Source organism: Halichoeres trimaculatus, unplaced genomic scaffold (assembly GCF_033239565.1).
Source record: "Halichoeres trimaculatus isolate MK-OKI-2021-1 unplaced genomic scaffold, fHalTri1.1 fHalTri1_scaffold_23, whole genome shotgun sequence".
Lineage (NCBI taxonomy): Eukaryota > Metazoa > Chordata > Actinopteri > Labriformes > Labridae > Halichoeres > Halichoeres trimaculatus.
The window spans coordinates 2909974-2930466 of record NW_027437201.1 but is presented as its reverse complement, the minus strand read 5'-3'; the positions used below and the strand labels follow the sequence as shown (position 1 = coordinate 2930466).

The 20493-nt window shown below is 42.3% G+C and overlaps 1 protein-coding gene across 4 annotated transcripts in view; it reads left to right on the top strand.

Moving 5' to 3' along the window:
• The window catches only part of vti1a (vesicle transport through interaction with t-SNAREs 1A), a 160230-nt gene that overhangs the window by 101470 nt on the left and 38267 nt on the right, over positions 1 to 20493 (top strand). For 2 of the 4 annotated variants that reach the window (XM_074663008.1, XM_074663007.1), the window contains one exon: positions 3210 to 3282. In XM_074663008.1, the coding sequence (XP_074519109.1) occupies positions 3210 to 3275 (66 nt within the window). In that variant the 3' untranslated portion in view covers positions 3276 to 3282. The remainder of the gene's footprint in view (positions 1 to 3209; positions 3283 to 20493) is intronic. The other 2 variants (XM_074663006.1, XM_074663005.1) reach the window with 1 other exon arrangement.

The window sequence follows — 20493 nt, the reverse complement described above, 5'->3', positions numbered from 1 at the left end:
CACACCAGAAGAGATAAATGTGAATCCCTATTGTGAGAGGTGAGGTTCATGTTTATACACAACACACAGCGCTGCCACTTAACTGAAAATTTAAAACACTGACACTCATCCAAAAGGTCCCACACAGTCAGTCCAGGGTCGTACAGGGAAAAGAAAACAGTGGTCCACATTATAATAAGTGGTTACATTGAGGACGAGGGTCTGACTGAGACTCAAGTAAGAGGGCTCTTACACAAATCTTGGCTCTCTTATCTTATTGAGCTTCATTTGAAAATATAGTCACAGAATATGTATCTGTTTTATTCAGGCACAGTCACTGATGATATTTCCTGAGCTGTAAATTAAAACATAAGAAAAAACATTTCTCATCCTTCTTCCTCGACAGCCTCTGCTAATTTTAGAAGACTAACTGGACTAAAATGTCAGTAGGTTTCCATTTCAGGTTAAAGAGAAACTCCTGACGCTTTGTGTGAGGCTGTGGAGAGAGAAAGCGGAACAGAGTGAAGGAATGATTCAGTGATGTATTTTGGGAGAAAGTGCAAAGTATCTTGGGGGACAGATCTGTGGGTAGAGGCAGACATCAGGCAACTGTAGGACTTGTTGTCTTTGCCAGAGGGCCCAAACCCCAGGTCCCCCACCTCCCACCCTGTACCACATGCATCCTTGGCTCCCGCACCCCGCACTGCTCCGACCTGGGCTGCCAGAGGGAAGGAAGGATGGAAGGAGAGGAAGAAAGAGGCAGGAAAGGACGGGTGAGAAGAGAGGGTGGGAGATGACTGCAAGATGAGCCAGAACAAACAGGAAGAAGAAGAGCGCTGCTGGAGCCACTGTGGAGAGGGAGAAAAGTTGGAAATAGAGATGTGAAAATTAAAAATAGAAGAGAACACAAAGCAAAACACTGATAAAAAACATACTGAGAGAAAGTGGCTTTATTAGGAAGGCAGTTATTTTCTGAGAGAGACATGAAGATGAGTGACTCCCTGCTGACTCCAGAGAGCAACTCTCTGCAAAGATTCCTCCCCGCGCTCCCTCATCATCCTCCAGGAATGTGACTACAGGTAGACGTTAGTGGCAGCTCACTCTGTGCTGTGTCAGCACATTTCTCCCAGTCACACTTGCACCTTGTTGGCAACATCTCAGCTACTTTCTTTTCTCAGTGAGAGTCCCCTCAGCTGATAAGAGTACAGAGTGAAAACATTTCTGTGACCCCCAAAGGCAGAGCCAACACGGAGGAAGAGGGTAGAAAAATAGTCATGGTTATAAGCCTGACATAGCCAGGATCATTGTTTCAAGGTGGCTTTCAGTGGCCTGCCATATGATTCAAATATAAAAAACACTGCACTATTCAGTGTTTGCATCAGAACAATATAAGCTAGCATTAACTGTGAAATGTTTAGTAAACACAACGTTCAAACTGGGCTCCTCCTTCTTGGCTCAGTGCCAGCAGCAGCACACGCCCACAGCCTCTGACGGAAGCTACATGAACACACTCACTAACCCAGCAACCACCTGTAGCATCACATTGCTATGTGGGAGAGACTCGAGAGCTGTGCACCTGACTTGGCATGTTAGCACAAGCTAATCACAGGTATTTGACACATACCTGGTTAGCAGAAAGCTAACTCACGTCGCTCTTTGTTCTGTACTGCTCTCCAAGTTCCTGATAGTGAGTGAAAGTCGAGCCAAGCTTCACCCTCGCTTAGGAACAAGCTCTATCTGTTTGTCGATCATTTCACTCTGGTTGTTTTTCTTCCTCCATGCTATCGTAGCTCCTCTGACTAGCTTCTTCCACTCGCTAATTAACACACAGTCACTTGTTGCACTAGTAGTGCTATGGTTGGCTAATGTAACTACGCCTACTATTCGCAGAAATGTCCTGCTACAACCAAAACCTCAACATCCAGGCAGAGGAGGGGGTCGAGGCAGACACAGACACTGACACACATGTATCGAGGCCAAGAAGTGTAAATTGAGCAGGATTGTTCTTGTTAAAGTTGACTTTTTATTTTTAAGAAAATCCTGCAGACTCGACCTTGAAAGCCTAAGTGGGAAGTATTTAGCCCCATCTAGCAGAATAGACTTGGTATGTTTAAATTAATGTCTAATCACCAGATTAATTACATTTTTTTATTCTTCGTAGCTCCTAATGATTTGGGTTAAAATGGGATTCTTCGGTATTTCCGATTAGATAGTCGAAAAAAACATTCTGTCCCCTGTTGGAGAAAAGAGGCTACTTTTTCCAACTTAGCATACAAACAAAGACTAAAATGAAAGATTTGATTTGATTTGAAAAAAAAAAAAAAATGAGGGGCTGTCCAAAATGTACAGATTTACAGTACAAGACAAAAAGAGTGGTTGTTGTGTGAAGAAAGAATTTGTCCTTTCAGTTGTTTTTGGGTTTAAGAGCTTGATGAATGGAGAATCATACTTGTTATGTGTTACAGTTGCTTTTTGTCCTTGAAGGCCACCGTTGCTTCACTAAGGGGTGCCAGGAGCTTTTCAGTCAGAACACTGGAGGTTTTCTGTGTAAAAATGACATATCCAGCAGATTTCAAATGTACCCCCTTACACTAACACTAACCCTGTAAGTTTCCCCTCTTGGGCTGAATGTGTGAACACAGATGAGAAAATTTTTCACCCCAACTTCATCCAAACTATAAGCTTACAGTGCCCAAATAAAAAGTGAAGAAGTGTGTTTCTTCACACAAAATCTCCCACTGTGAGGCTCATGTATGAAAGACAACCTTTTGAAATAATCTGATTCTAAAGAAAGCTGAAAAACATCAGGGTTTTTATGTGCTGTAGAAGCTGAAGAAAAGCATTCATGTGGTGGTTGATTCAGCTGTTTTGAAAAGGGGATTTGGTGAGGAGGTTGTCTCTCAACAGGTGAACCAATAACCCAATGGTGAAAAAAAAACACATATGATACTAATCAAAGGATCTCCTGCTCTAGCTTCCTGCTAACAACTTCAGATGGAAGGATAGCGTCAAACGTTAGAGGGTCTTCTAAAATTGCCCTTGAGCAAGCTACTTGGCCTTAAGGCCTGTAGTACAAGATTGTGCAAGACTTTTCCCAGACCTTCAGTGCTTCTTCGGTGATGTTTATACAGTGGTCAGCTATGGAGCTTATAGCTGTTCTCACTAGATAATTGTAATACGCTTTGTTGAGGTGAGAAACTAAACATCTCCCACTGTTTCTGTCCCTCCAGCTGAGAGAAACGGACGCTAACCTGGGCAAGAGTTCCCGCATTCTTACCGGCATGCTGAGAAGGTAAGAGGCAGGTAGGGACCCTGTTTCTGCAACTCTTTTTGTGTGGTGCTCTCACTGTGCCGCAAGCTTAGCGCGAGTCATTGCCATCATGTGTCATAACGATAAAATGACCCATCTTTGACCTTACTCATGAGTGATGAATGATGCTGGACACTGTGGTTTCTCTTTGGATGCTTGAGAGCACAGTAAGGGACGGATGGATAGATGGATGGATGGATGGGTAGATGGATGGATACGATGGGTAGATGGATGGATAGATGGATGGATGGATGGGTAGATGGATGCATACGATAGGTAGATGGATGGATAGATGGATGGATGGATGGGTAGATGGATGGATACGATGGGTAGATGGATGGATACGATGGGTAGATGGATGGATACGATGGGTAGATGGATGGGTAGATGGATGGATGGATGGATACGATGGGTAGATGGATGGATACGATGGGTAGATGGATGGATACGATGGGTAGATGGATGGGTAGATGGATGGATGGATGGATACGATGGGTAGATGGATGGATACGATGGGTAGAAGGATGGATGGATGGATGGATGAATGAATGAATGAATGGATGGGTAGATGGATGGATGGGTAGATGGATGGATGGATACGATGGGTAGATGGATGGATGGATACGATGGGTAGATGGATGGATACGATGGGTAGATGGATGGATGGATGGATGGATGGATGGATGGATGGATGGGTAGATGGATTGATGGGTAGATGGATGGATGGATGGATGAATGTATGGGTGGATGGGTAGATGGATGGATGGGTAGATGGATGCTTGGATGGATGGATGAATGTATCGGTAGATGGATTGGTGGATGGGTAGATGGATGGATGGATGGATGGATGAATGTATAGGTGGATGGGTAGATTGATGCTTGGATGGATGGATGAATGTATCGGTAGATGGATTGGTGGATGGGTAGATGGATGGGTAGATAGATACATATATGGATGGATCGATGGATGGATGGATGGATGGGTTTTGCAACAGTTTGGTTGAAGTGACAGGAAAACACTTTTAGAATATGTCTTGAAAAGTTAAGTTTTTCTTTAAAATTCTAAAAAATGATGTTAATGATTTGGATTATTTTTCATTTTGTGTTTATCGCGTGTGAGAATTTCACTTTATTTGGCACATCTTCCCACGTGATCACCTGGGGTATGATAGAATGTATCTTATTGAGTAATTTTGAAGCTAGTTTGGTTGAAAAAAAAAGAACGTATAAAAAAAATCAATCAAGCGTCACTGGAAAAAAGTTAGACCTTTATTTTGAAATTGACACCACAGCTCATGCATGCCTTGACCTCGGTTTAAAACATCTTGAATCTGGAGCCATACACAACATGACGTCTACCTTAACTATTACTTTAAGGCTAAAATGAACAAAAAACAAAACTAATAGTTCCAGCATTTTCCATACAGTTGCATTTGTTCTGAGTGTCGCGTATAGAAAGAAAAGAGTCCCCTTGCATTGCATCCTGTAGAAAAAAGCTGAAAAGGATAAGTACTCGCTATACATGTCTCCATTCTTTTCTTCTCTTTGCCTTTGTTTTCCACAAAATGCACTTACAATCCATATCCAACTTGCACTCTTTGTCTCTGGCTTGCTACTTTATGCACAATGCCGCCTTCAACAATCACACAAACACCAGCATTCAAAGGCAAATATTCCTGTATTATCCTATGCATCCACTATCAAACACACACAGAAGCACACACACACATACACACAGCGTAATGTCTTGTCACATCTCCATTTCATAAAGTGCCTGTGTGCCTGTCCCTGAACCGTAACGCCACGGTTTTGTTTCCCGCTCCCCTCTTTCTTGTTTTTTTTTTTCTCCCTGTCGCCCACTGTGGATTTTGATTAAGAGTAATATGTAAATGACACCGACTAAATGTAAAATCCCGGGGCCAGGAAGGAAGTGCCAATTGAAATAGATGCTTCAGTGCCCGTAGACAATTTGGAGGGCGGCTCGCAGGGCGGCCGGCACTTACAAGAGAGGGGCGGTCTGAGAAGGGCTGTGACGCCGACTGTAACCAATATTTCTGCATATGTCTCCATTTTGTCAAGTTTGATTATGGGAGGAGGAGGACGGCGGTGGCGGCGGCGGAGGGGGGGTCAAGTTTTCTGGCGTGTCAGCCAGAGCTGTCCAGAAATCATTCATCATTCCCCCCTCCCTCTCCCCTCCTCTCCCTTCCACCCCCCTCCGCTGGTGGAGTAAATAACACACTTATTTCAATATTATCATATTAATGTTAAAGTTCAGCTGTCACCTAATGGGAAGACTTAATCAGACGTAGCATTTTAAGAGGCTGACTGCCACCCCCCCCCTCCTCTCCCTTCTTGACGTGCCTCTCCTCCTCTGGTTAGCGCCCCGCTCAAATCAGGATTTATGAGGGCCTTCCAAAGTGGAGCCCGGCTGCGAGCCTCTGCGACTACCGCCCGCCTTTCTGCTTGATGGGAGCAGCGCGACGTACACCCCCTGCCTTTCTTTTACAAAAAGTCATTTTTTTCGTCTTCTTTCTTCGCTGTTTGAATAAAAGAGTGTGTTTTGTTGTAAGTTTGTGGACTGGAAACGTCAAATCTGAAGTCATTTATAACCAGAGATAGAGAACTGAGAGCTGAGGAGTGAGTTCAGGATGGTTCAATGATATCTCACAGCCCGCCCCGTTCTTAGGCAATTTTTCCTCATTTGTCCATTCATTTCATTATTTGCTCCCATGGTTTTCTACCTTTTGATTAATTGTTTATTTGTGTGGGATGTCAGAGCAATTGTAGTTTCTTCACACTCTTGCTGAGTTGGGGATGGCAGTAGCTTCCTCCACTTGTTTGTCTCTGTAGAGCGTTGCTTTAAGTCTTCAATGAATATTTTAATGTCTAAACACTAAGGTGAGTAAAGGTAGACTTTCTTGCTTTGTTCTATCTCTGCAACTACAACACAAAGGGAAGGTGGATGAAGAAAAACAATTAGGCCTTTGAGACAAAATTTTACATCTTTAGTGTGATCATATTTTGACCTTTTTATTTAGTTTTTGAACAAAAACTGGGGAAAACTGGGGCAAGGATTTGCTTTGTGGTTGGATTACATGCTCAATATACAGAGGCTGTTTTCATTATTGCAGTGGTTGCAGGTTTGACCCCCAACCCAACCTTTTTCTGCGCGTCACCCTGAAACACCTTGAAAACACTGAGACCATTTTGTACAGCCAGACTAGTCACAGTTAGGGATGGGTACCTTTCACATTTGAAATAATACAGTACCAGTGCCCGGTACCTGGCAATCAGTACAGGTACTTACAGGTACCAATTTTCTGTACTTTTTTGGCTGTATTTGGTAAGAAATATCAATTTGTTTAATAATAGAATATATATATTTTTCAATTTAACATATTTCTCCTTCAATATATAACCTTGCAATGCTGTGTTCATGTCCAGTACAGAAAATTGCCCAGTCTTCCACTCCCTCACAGTCACAAGGTTGCATATAAGCCTTGTTTCTGCCAAGCAGTCCTGTTCAGTTCAGTATGATTTAGCACGGTTTGGTACAGGTAAGCCTGATCCCGTTTGTGTTTCCACAGCAAACCTGTGCTCTGTCGTGGTAGGCAGCGTGTACGCCAGATGCTGAAAGCCGCAGCTGGTAAACAATAGCATGATGCTGTGGCAGCGCGACACAGTTTACCCTGCTAATAAATCCAACAAAGAAGAAAAATGCGACACAGTAAACGAAGAGCATAGATGGAGGACATGCAGCATTTTGTCCTCTCTGTGATTGACATGTAGCTCTTTGATACAAGGTGTAATCAAGCTTTGTTTAAGAGAAGACTGTGTGCCGCCAGGAGAAATGCAGCTGCCATCGCAACAATTATTTTGACCAATCAACGGTCCGCAGGGTTATTTCTCCACCTTCTGAGAGTGGATTGGTTCAGTCTGGCACCCATACAAAAGGGTCCCAAAATTTGGGACGGCTCGTCTCGGTATTTAGGGATCTGTCCCGGGATAAGTCAGTGGAAACGCCACAAAATGCGCACCGTACTGAGACGAACCAAACTGGTCCGCTTGGTGGAAACGCGGTTTTAGGTACCTAAACATGGTATCTTTTGATTTCAGGTGAATCAGTACCTGGTACTTTTAACAGAATTCAGTCGGTACCTTTCAAAGTACCTAATTTGGTGTCCATCCCTTGTCATGGTAACCCCAGAATCATCTGCATGTAAACAATGTCAAATGGTATGTGGAGTCTAGCTACCATTAGCAGAGCTAGCATTGTCAGCTTTTGGTCCCCATAAGCCAACCCCTACCTGACATATCCCACATTATATTATATTATATTATATTATATTATATTATATTATATTATATTATATTTTATATTATATTATATTATATTATATTATATTATATTATATTATATTATATTATATTATATTATATTATATTATATTTTATATTATATTATATTATATCATATTATATTATATTACATTACATTACATTATATATGTTAAATACTGCAAAACTGCAGTGCTCTACAAGATGTCACCTACATTTGGGGATACAGTTTAATGTTTATCACCATTGACTTGTTCTCTGACTCCAGCAGGTGGCTGAACTTAGATCTGAAAAATAACTGTCTTTTCAGACATACATTGTTAAAATAAGGATAAATGGTTTCAGTAACTGTTTTTTTCTAATACTTCCTCCAGTCTCTTTTCTCATCCATTACCTGTCTTAAGGTGAAAAATACCCCTAGAACGACTTTTAAAAATGTAAGAAATTGGTCAAAATTTGGAGCTAAATCCACACTGTTTTTAGCCAAGACCTGAATAATTGCTACCCAATGACTGAGCAAATAAATGCACTGCAACATTTTCAACAAACTGCTGTAATAAGCACATAACATACAACATTTTTACCTTTCTGGAGGGTCTTCTCTTTGGACTCTATCCATGCTCAACAAATTGTCAACAACATGTAAACTGATGGATTTTGTCTAAACCACTAGATAAACAGTATCCTTTTCTACTGTTGCAGATTTTTCTCTCACCTCCTCTTTGAGTGTCTTTATAGACTGGTGTACATCACCCCAGCTGAGAAACAATTAGAAACTCATTAAGCAAACTGTCAGAGTTCAAGAAAGCCAATTAACTTAAAGGCTGTGTGAGTATCACTCATTGTTAAAAAACACTCAGAGACACACATCCTAAAAAGCTGTTGCATTGTTTGAAAAGCAATCTTAACAAATTTCTGACTGTGAAACTCACACTGCCAATCAGGTTAATTGTTATAAAACACGATTTGTAGGTGCTGTTTGTAATTAGCTTCATAAACACAGCCTCTCTCTCACTTCAGCTCTTCTTCTCCTCAGAGCACATGTCAGGTGGTGGACATCAGACTCCATTAATTTTTTATTCAATTTTAATAAATCCTTGGAGTTTCGCTTGTATTATGGCAGGAGAAAATAAAAACAATGAGGCAGAATTAATATCCTTGTATTGATATGATGACTTTAATCATTAGATAAACTTATGAGTTTCGTCCAGTGTGGATTTAGGAAATAGCAATGCAAAAAAGTAATCTTACCATTAATTTGAGTAGCTTTACCTTACACTGGGACTTCTTCTTCATGCCTTTGAAGTCATTTCCTGACCCCTGTAACTCATCTCCCCCATCTGGTATAACAGAGGGCGAGCTTTAAGACCTAAACTCTAGCCAGCCACCAGAGGGAGCTCTAAAGCTTATGGCTTCACTTGTAGTAACTGTTCCTTTGTTCTTTTTTTTCTTTTCAATGTGAACAAGTAACTTTTAAAAATGTCAGGAGTTAGAAATCCTGTAAATTAAAAGAGGCGTTGTTGAATTACTTTTCTGTGCATGTGTGTAGCTGCCTTTGTCTTTTAAAGTAAAGAAATATATTGTGTTTTTAATGGATTTGCTTTGAAATGTTAAGAGTTCTCAGCAGATAAAAGAAGTCATTAACAACCCTGAATTTAACATTGTTGTTCTTGGCACACGTGTTGCTACAGATACATTGTTGTTGCTGATTAAACCTATGACAATTATAGGACTTGATTGTCTCTTCGATTACAGCGTGTGAGCAAATAAAGGAAACCTTGACCTTCAAACTTGATCAAGGATTCATTTCCAGTTGTTCATTAAGTTTTCTCCTCTTTGAGACTTGTTCTGTATCACTAGTATTTGCTGAACTCTCACATTTGAAAGGTGTTGTAAAGTAATCATTGTTGAGTTGATGTTTCAAATTATTTGTGTGTTGTCTCTGGATTTTATGGCTCCTCAAGAAAGTTCAGGCTCAGCAGAGGGATATGGGAAATGCTCTCAGTGTGGATCACAGACCATGATTAAACAAATCAAAGACCTTCAGGGGGCGTTCAGGCCTCTGTTGTTGCCGTGTTGTTTCACTGAAACCATGGCGTCTATTTGGAAGAGAAATGACACTATGACTGTCGCATGAGCTTTCCTGCTGCCACGCTCAACATCTCAAGTCTCTCACCCAGTCAGAGCAGTTAGAGATGGGGAGGCAGCTCCAGACCCAGTTAGGACCACTGGGGCTCCTGGCAGCTTCATGGAAGGAGGGGGCACGGTGAAGGGCAATGAAGCAGGCAGGACGAAAAAAAGGGGGGGAGGATGTATATTTTGAAGCAAAGGGGTTGTCTGCTCTCGCTGGCAGCTGATCCCACATGCAGGTGGTCGACTCAGTCGCCAGGCAGATCAAAAAGTCAAGGCCCCGGGTGGACCTCCCTTTGAAATGGGAATGGGGCCTAGATATCAGACAGAAAACATAAGCAAGCTCCCAGCCACAGAACAGCTCCATATTCATGGCTGGGACTGGCAGGAGCGACGGGCAGGGAGGATGGACAGCGCCTCAGCCTTCAGAAGAGGACTCATGCACGCTCTGGACACTGATTAAGAGATCAGCCCGTGAGCGGGGGTGAGGATGATGCAGTAGCTTACAAGTCAATGCGCTGTTACCAAGACACAGACTTCCCCTTTTCTGTGTCCTGACGCTGTGTCCTAATCTGTGACAAGATTACAGGAATCTGAATCAGAAATACTTTACTGGTCCCCGAGTGAAAATTATGTTTCAGGAGTTACTGAAACAAACTCAGATTCTTCTTACTGTTACTGTCATGGAGCAAGTGACCCTAATTCGTGGCCCCTAAAAAGTCTCAGGGAACTGGAACTAGTTACCAAAGATCAAGAAGTTTCATCTCTCTCCTAGGCTTGGGACAATAGTCAATAAATCATAATAAATGCGTGTGTGTTTGTTTTCCTCGTCTCTTGCTTCCAAACAGGCTGGATGTCAAGAGGGTTCACTCTGTGCATTTCTCTCAGTACCTGGGCACATTTGTTACGTAGTGGAATTAATGGATTGAACCCACTTGTCGGTCGTCCAAAATCTTTGTCTTTAGGGGGAGGTGGGGTGGCTAGCATCAGGCTAGCATCAGGCTAGCATCAGGCTAGCATCAGGCTAGCGTAAACACACAGAGTGCAACAAGTGAGCCTCATGAACTCGTCAGGGGCAACACAGGTTAAGGTTGTAGAAAAGACTGTAAAGTGAAATGCCACAGCCCCAGTGAAGAAATATTTCAGCTTCAGTAATGCTTATGACACAAATCAGCATTTATTATGGGCCTATGGGACACGTGTTACACTTTACAATAAGGGTCCAAAAAGCACCCAGTCATGGTTAATTATGGTTAAGTACTACTTATGAGACACTCTAATAAATTAATTGAGGTTTATGTCAGGTTTCTGATGTTTAAGGATAATAACTACATAATATTCCCTTTATTAATGGTTAATAACATATCAATTAATGCTGAACAGTAGACATTAATTAACTGCTTATTAATTGTTAACTAATATGTTAATTAATGTTAGGTTACTCATTATAATGCATAATAAACTATGAATTAACACTTAATAATGCATTTACTAACGTTAATTAAGGTGCCCTTAGTGTAAAGTGTTACTAGCTGTGTTTCCATTACACCTAGAATTGCGCAAAACATAAAAATTGCATTAAAACATGGTGATGGAAATGCCACATTTTCAAAAAACCTCTCAATTTTTGATAAAAAGTTTTTACGCTCTCATGAGGTGGTTTTTCAGAAGTTTTGATACTGAAGTTTCACACAAAAGTGCAATGGAAACACCTTTTTCGCAAAAACGTCACGTTGTCATAACAACGCACCTTCATCACCTCCTTGTTTGTGTTTACTGCCACACAAACAGACTCTGGCAGGACTGCTGAGAGCGGGTCAGAGAGCAGCAGGAGGGAGGGGCGGAGGTCTGTGTGCGTGAGTGAGAGTATGTGAGCTGGAGATGATGATCTTCATTCAGTGTTTTGTTCGTGCCTGTTTTGAGTTAGCATGATCACGGCGGACAGTTTGAGCAGTAAATAAAAACACTAGTGTTCAAGAATCGGCATCATCATGAGTGCAGCGTCGGACGGACATTATGTTTTACTTTACTAAAGTTGTGCGCAATTCTGGTCGTAATGGAAACACCGGCAATGCGAAATTGTTCTTTATCGAAACTTCAGAAATATCGCTTTTATTTTGCGAAGAAGTGTTATGGAAACGCAGCTACTGATTATTCTTATACAGTGGATAATTTGGTCTCAAAATAACATTGTCAGTAACACAGTTTATCATCAATAAATGTGGGATAATATATCGTCCGGCAAAACTAGTGATCAGCTCGGGCCTACTTTCTCCTGTGTTACTGGAAAATATATGCTCTCCCCTTTTATCTGTCTGTCTGGAATTTTAACTACTGGGATATGTAGGTCACATAATTAATGGAATTCAGATCTACCAGTGATCTGCGCTGGGATTGGAGTCTTGGGGCCGCTCTTGAAGTGGTGTCAGGGAGTTGAACAAAAAGATGAGGTTATTCCTAATTGAAGCTGAAAGCTTTGGATAAACTGTAGTTTTGTTGCTGTTCTTTCGCTTCGTGTTTGTTAACATTGTCGCGTCAGAAGAGCCAGGCTCGTGCTCTACCATCATACAAACATTTTCAACCCGGCAGTGATATTTTTCATTCTTATGTCATCTGTCACTTGTTAGCCAAATTCACTCCACATTAAATTCTGTCTTACTTCATATTACGGCTGAACTCATCACAGTAGCCTCAGCAGAGCTTCGTGTTCTCTGTCTCCAGAGTGGCAGATCACTCCCAGCGGATCCTGCGCTCTCTGATCTCCTCTCCGTGTTGCTGCCACGCTAATTCCGTGTTCTCCGTTTAAACACATTCCCTTTGCTTTGCAATTTGTTCAGCCTGGCATCATTACCTCCCCACTCGACCCCATATTGCTGCGGCCCTCTGGGTCAGTCCCATCCTTGGCCTTTTCTGCCCCCTCCAGGGTAACGCTCTGCGCTTTTCATGTCCGGTCTGTTTTTCTGTTTGCTTTTTAAAATTTCTGGCAAAGGAGCAAAGTGCCCAAGCATGAATCGCTTTTGCTCCCATCACAACCCCTAGCTAAACTTTAAACACACCAGGATGAGCTCAGCTGTTGTGTGTAAATGCATGTAGACACATTATTAGTACGTTTAGTGGATGAAGAGGAGCATGTAGGCCCAGAGTAACAATATATTTGGTTCTATTTATGGTCAATGTTACTGTTTACAGAAATGCTACCTAAACTTTTAACTTTGTTGGGGCTTTTTACCCCTAAATTAACAAACACGAGCAGTCTGTTTATCAAACTAACTGTAAGAGATATGGTAGCATTTAGTCAAAGTATGAGCTGGCAGTTTATAGCAGTTAAACCCTTTGTATTTGTAGTTTTAACTAGTGTTGAATTGAAACATTGTCCATCCTCCCCCACTCAAAAATGAGGGCCCTTGTGTTCAGGATGCACTAGAAGTTACCCTTAAATAAACGGTACCTTTCGCTGGTAATTATCATTCCCTTCATACAGTTTCACTCAAAAAAACAGCTGATAGAAGTTGCTTTTATCTTCTTTTATTTAACCATGTTTTTCACTGTTTTAGAGGAGGACACTGGGATTTCAATGTGCAAAACTTGTGCTGCAGTAATCTGAGTGGATGAATAGGACCTCCAGTTTTAACCAGGGCTTTGATCTAATTGATGGAACCAAAACAAAAACCATGAACTTTCGCCATTTTGCAGTAAGACAAAATAAAAAACAAACAAACAGTAACTTTCCCTCATGCTTGCACTGGCCACCAGGCAGAGATGAGAGTATTCAGCCACGAAAGCACATGATCTGGGATCTGTTCTGTAGTTTGGTGATTAATGACATGGTTGAGTTCATTCTTGTTGAAGGAAATCACAGCCCATTTGAAAATTCTAATGTTACACCTACCAATTTAAAGTCTTGTGGTTGATATGGAACAATATAAATGTTTTAGGCACTAAACTTTTTGTTCTTATTTTGGGGTGGGACCCAAAAACCAAAATGTTGAAATACTGTCATTGTTCAGAATGAACCGATAGGGAAACATTTGTTTTCCTTGGTTTTGACACAGTAAATCTTTTGAAATAACCAGAATAGGTGTCATTGTAATAAAGATGAATTGGAGAAACAAGGAGCGGCAGTAGCTGCAGCTAGCATTAATGCTAAAAGATGGCTATTTGGCTGTGTGGATTCAACAGGTAGAGAATTACAGAAATGTTCAAGGACATGACCATACACCTTTTCGTGACAAGTTGCTGCTGCTTTAAAGACTTTTCCCTACATGCCTTATTAATAAGATCAGTTCATGCATTAACAGACTCATCCACAACAGTGACAAAAGATTTACCATAGACACATGGATTTCTGATACTAGTCAAGTGCGACCCATGTCTGGAAGACTTTAACACAGAGAACAATCAGTTTTCTTAAGTATAGAATGTAGTATTCATGTATCTTTGATCACTTCACTCAGTATGTTTACATGCACGCAGAAGTCTAATAAGGTCATAGCTCGATTGTAAAGTCACAGTGGGGGGAGCTGAGAGAATCAAAAAAGAGAATCAAAGAATGTCTCACTTTGCCCCAATAGAGGACGCTGTGTCTTTTTTTAATAAGCAAAGCTGCGTGCATATCAAACCAGTTTCAGTTTACCTAACAAGGAGCAACAGTGTAACGACGATGCAGCTGTAGCTCTTTATGTTTCATACATACGATGCGTGTTGATTTTATCAAATAGCGCTTGTTGTGTGAAGCATAGCAACCCCTTTTATCGTCGTCATGTACACCTGGCTGCAGTCTGATTGCAATTGCATTATCAAGGTGTATCATTTGAGCTACGCTTAGCCTGTTCTCAGTCTGACTGAGCTGTTTACATGTGTCTTAATAAAACAATCTCATGCTGACTAAGTTCCTAGTCTGATTTCTTAGGCCCCATAAAAAAACTCTAAAACGCAATGAAAAGAATCTGCATTTACACGGAAAAGCTGAGGGACTGAAAATGCTGTAGTAAGCATGCCAGGCCTGTAGTTGGCGCTATAACTGTCTAGTCTAGAAGCGGCTTTTGGTAGATCTCCTCTGAAGCAGAGTTGAGCCAATCATCTGGTGTATTGGGGAATACTGAGAGCGGAAGTGGAGCAACAGATGCACATTTTGTTAAAGACAGTCAGCAGATTCAGAAGATTAAGCAGCACAAGCGCAAAACAGTAGATTACGACGATCGTAACAACGAGACTGTTGGCCTGTTGGATGCGCGAAGCAGAGAGTGACATCGTTTCCACTGAAAACACCAGCAACAGTGGCTTTGGTGTCTCCGAAAAAATCCACTCTGGAGGCCGTTTTCAAAAGTTTGCATTTCAGGTCGGCTAAAACACAATTATACTTTTGCGTTAAACCCTAAAATTGTTGTTGTGTAAACGGCCCCTTAAGCTGCATGTAAACACGTCCAACCTTTACATATACCGTTAGCATCATGCATGCCATTCTGTTTTCTTTATGTTTTCCAGTACATACAACCTTGATAAAGTGTATATAGATCTGCGTATCATCAGCATAACAACGAACCATATGTTTAAGTTCCAGGGGTTGAAATATTCTGCTCAGTGTTGTACATTCTGATAATGAACAGCAGTTTTATTTCCACCAACTTATTTTACTTTTTTGCTTTTGAATGTCAGATAAGAGTCTTTCTTGGAGATAGGATACTTTTTAAGTTTCCAGTGTGTCTCAACTGTGTGTGTATATGTGTGTGTGTGTGTGTGTGAGAGCTGCTACAGGCTGCTGCTGCTGGGACAATGACAGGGTGCGCCTCAGCCTCATTACTCACTGCTCCTGAGCCAAACAAGCACCACTGCCACCTCTCTGGCTCTCTTTCTCTCCCTTCTGCTTCATCTCTGTCTTTTCCTCTCTTCCTCCACCTCGCCCATTAGAGAGTGCTGATGGGACGTTTTCTGCAGAAAGGGAAAAAAGATGCACACACACACACACACACACACACACACACACTCACACAAGCCTGGGCTGTAGAGGAAGGGGTTGTTGACAAGGGCAAAGACGTGTTGTTGTTTTATATAAGGGATGCATTTGTCTGGTGAGGATTGACTCGCTTAACTGGCTGCCAAAGCCCCCTTTTTCTCCCTACATATCTCCCTCTATCTATTACCCGGCACATAGCTGCCTTCTGTTTCTCCATAGGTCAGGGCATGGTTGAATTGTAATTATTCAGAATCTGGTGGTGAAGGAATTCTTTAGATTTTTCAGAACTAAAATCATGCAAGAAATGTCAGAGTTCGACACAGACAGCCAGCGTTAGAGTTAGTGATTCTTTTTAAGGCAGATGACGTTCACAATCAAAGCGAAACAAGCAAAAACTACAGTCATGTCTTCGGTGAAACGGCTAATTCAGCACAACTAGCTGTCACAGAGTCCCAAAAAACGGGCATCAAGGCTGAACTCCAGCATTACGACAAAACTCACTCTCTGCAACATCTCTTCTGGGGTCAGCCAGCCGCCACATGGAGGTGATGCTTTGTTCGACCTCACTCATACCATCCTAGTTGATAGAGCTTCTTTTTTCGCCCTCCTTTAACCCTGACAGACTGTCGTTCTGACGAGATGACTGGAGATCAGTGGCGCTCTCATCCCTTGAAGTGGCTCCAGGTGTCACTCCAAGGGTACCCGCCCTGTTTGATCTGCCGTCGTGCGCCTGTCGGGGCCGCGGCACCCTCTGATTTCCCGGTCAGAGGGGAAAGAGGCTCTCCTGTCCAAAAGTTCCTCTGCTACTTTTGAGTGACAGCCGGGGTGAGGGATTGGCAGCCGTGGTTTAAATCTTAGCTTTCACCACTCGGGATTGGTCTGATCCGTGTTGTTTTTATCCCCTGGCTAGCTGTTCAGCAGCTATAAGGAAGCCTGGCGTACGGCCTCTCAGGGGAGCATTGTAAAGAGGTAATTATGATTTGATATGCCAGGTCCCTGTAGTCCCAACAACAAAAAAGAAACAAACATTAGATGAAACCAAACCGTTTTCACTGATCATGCTGTGGGCCTTGTCTTAAGAAGAAGGGGAAAAAAACATCCTCTCAAACATCTTCAGAGCCCGTCCAAAGGAGGTCCCTGTCTTCACTGAGGAGCTGCACAAACAATAAGAAGAGATGAAACAAAATGGAGGAATGGAGGTATATATCTCTCCAACAGGCAAAGATGCCTGCATCCTTCCTCCCTTTCATTTTATTATATCCGTTACATTTTCCCCCACCTACTGTGAGCTTCTGTCGAAATTACAGGTGAGATCTCAGTTTGTGGCAGGGCCTGCCTTTCGTCTAGAGGGAGCAGGGGGAAGGAGGGTGGTGGTAGTAGTGGTGTGGTGGGGATTCGAGGGTGGAGGAAAGACAGAGGAAGGAGAGGAAGAAGAGATTCATGCTTTGCAGTACTGCTGTGTTGTTTGTGGCACTCTTCCCTTTGTGTGTCTGGCGATAACTTATTCAGCACAGGGCCATTCATCCAGGGGTTGAGCGCGGGCGTCCGTCAAGACGGAAAATAATGAGGCGACAGCAGCGCAGAGGATAGCTTTCTCCCTCTGACTAGGTCGCCCCCCTCCTTCTACTTTTCCCCTTTTCCCTCTCTTCCTCCCCCTCCCTCTAGCCTCCCATTATCTGCCGATTTAAATAGATAATAGGGGGCCTTCTTCAGGACATTTTGAAGCAATTAGAACCTATCACATTGTCTCTTATCAGACTGTTGTTCCCTCCCAGCAAGCTATTGTGCACACGTCTGGGCAAACTATGCAACAGCTGCCTGGAATATTATGGAATGCTGCAGCATTGCTCGATGCCCATATTTGTGTCAAGACGGAAAAAGCACAATTTTGCTTCCAATATGTTTGCAATAGACTTTGTACCCATGTGCGCATGTCAAGAGCTGTGCCATTTTTAGCCATGCCAGGACATGGGATCCCTGTGCCATGATAACTTGCTCTTGGGCTGCATCGCTTGCCAGGATAAAGTGGCTCCTGCCCAAACACTTGCACCGTACATACCTTCCCTGCACTTTCAGTCAGCTCTCATTTAATTCTTCCTCTCACCGGTTTTGTACAGTCTGCATCTTTGGCTAAAACCTTACTACCTCAGCCCCATGTGCAATGGAACTAGAGGATCTCAACTCCAGATTGTGTGTAGATTAAGTCCAACAAAGATGTCTAAGTAGTTTTCAAAAAAGGGATGTTCCACACAAAAACAGTCAGCTGTCTAAGATGTGTTTGCATCAGGAGGGGTAGTTAAGTACAGCTTCCTTTGTTATTGTTGTTGCCCCTCATATCTTTATTTGGCAGGGTGCAGAAGCTTGAAATATTTGCAAACGCATAATTTTGACCTGAGTTTATTTTTTGTTACTTTTTCCTCCAGCCCATCAATCATTCACTGCGCCACTGTATTCTTATATCTCTTCCCCGCAAAACCGTGGATGAAGCAATGAAACAAGGCGGTTAAATGTTGTCTTTGATGGCACAAAGGATCCCTGTATCAGCAATGGGCACAACCATCACAAATCTCCACTTTTAACCAAAAAAGTGAAAATGTTTTAAGGTTAGACGTGTATAATCATCAGGGAGCTCCTTTCAGAAAAACATAACAGAGCATTGGTTTCTCTTACAACAAAAAGCCTCTAACCTTGAGTCATTTTTCCTACCATTACAACAAAATTTAGTTTTCTGTCCCAAAAGCTGGAAGGCAAATACAGATCTCATCACCCTGACCATCCTTCACTTTGGTTTGGTGGTGTTTGCTGTGAAAAATATTCCACTGTGGTCAAAACGCAACAGTTTTGACAATAACTGTGGAAAATAAGGCTTTGAAAATATCTTTTTTTGCCAAATCCAATCTTACAATGGAGTCTATTGCTGCAAAAATCAAGCTTTTTGAATTCTTTTGATGCATAGACTCAAAGTGAGTTTCTGCTCAAAGCATTGAAAAGAGACTTGGATGAATTAGAAAACCATGATGGGTCAAAGTATGACATGAAATTCAATAGGTCTGATTTCACTTTAGTTGAAAGTTTCATAAGTTATTAAAGGTAATTGTAGTAGATCTACCAAAATCAGAAGTAAAAAGCAAGTATTATTTTATGACACAATTAAGATTCAGAATTAAAAACTTGCATTCTTTTTTTTAATCTTGTGGCTCTTTAGTCCCTTAGGTCACACCATAGGTATGCTGCTGCTCTTGTGGCCGCAGCCACTGAAATTGCTGACACCGCTGCAAATTTGAATGACTCATTTTACATTAAACGTATCCTCACAGTTCAAGTCAAAAGTTATACCCATTCAGCATCAAATTGAATTAAAGTATCACCAAAGTACCTCTCATTGTAGCAACCCCAAAAGAGCAAAGCATGCAGGTGCAGCTAATAGCATGGAAGTCAGCAGGTGAATGCATCATAAAAACCTGCAAAGCATCATTGGGGGGGGGGGCAATCATAATAAAACATAACAGATTTAACAGCGAAGATCATACAAGTACATTTTATTGCATTCATTTGATTCCCAATGGAGGTTTTCAAATGCTAAATAATGAAAATTTGAATTTTAATTTTAGCAGTAAAACACTTTATGTGGAAAATTGGTGCAGACCCTTCCCTGCTTTGAGTAACTACGTCAACATTCTTGTTATAAGCTAAAATGCTACATTATCTGTTAGATACAGTCTGTTTGACACAAGCGTCTTCATGCTACACAAACAGATCCAGACAAAAAGCCGCCTTTGTTTCTACGCAGATGGCTGAATTATCCAACTGAACCGGCCATAACGCAATATCTTCATGTGGACTATTGGCAGAGCCCATCTTTGACACATGTTATTTGTTTGTTATTTCAAGTTTAACTCCCCAGGCGCCTAAGTCGCTGCGGTGCAGTGGATGGATAGACACCGGCCCATTTTTCATGATGGATGCCCCAAACTATCATCTGTTGCAGCCAAAGTCTTAAGCACAAAGCAGAGTTATGCCACAAAGTCCTTAATCGGTAAGGAAACCTAGTGGTCCAATCCTCGAAGAGTCCATTTCTGGCTCCAGAAGGCAAGGCCGTTTTCTAGATGTTGTATAATTAGATGGTATGCAGTTAATCCTGAGTGGCTGTATGGCAGGCACACTATTTCCATTCTCCACTTTTTCACCCCTGCGTAATTGTATGACGAGTCACTCAGGTCTTTTTTTTTCTTTGTGCCTCAGGAAATACTGAAAATTGAAGTTGACGTTAGCAGGAAGTTAATGGTGACACGTCAATATGCTGATGATAAAGCGTTGTTCTGAAAACGGATTCTCTCATGACATATCCCAGCTGAGACATTTGAGTCAAGTGCCGTAGACGTTCAAGCCCTTGGCCCGGGTTGGGTTTTGGGGAGTGAACCAGCCATGCACGGCTGGTAATGACAGGTTCCATGTTGCCCGTGGCTTGTGGCCCACTGCACTGTTTGTTTGGAGAGTGGTGCTCGGCCGTGAAGTGCTGGCCCAGCTGGCAGCCGCTCCGTTGCCCCCTTGGCCCAATGGCTTGGGCTTGTTTGGCCCACACCAGCCAGGCAGACTGGCATCCAGGAGGCTGTGGAGGAAGAGGTGGAGGAGGAGGGGGTCTGACAGAGGAGCTGTTGGCTGAGCACCCTAGTGCGAGGTCAGGCCTGCTGCCAACTGGAGAGTAGACTTCCCAGCTCTCACCACCATCCTCACGTCTCTTTGGCGACAGGGATCTTAGTTTGCACCTCAAGGGTCAACATCA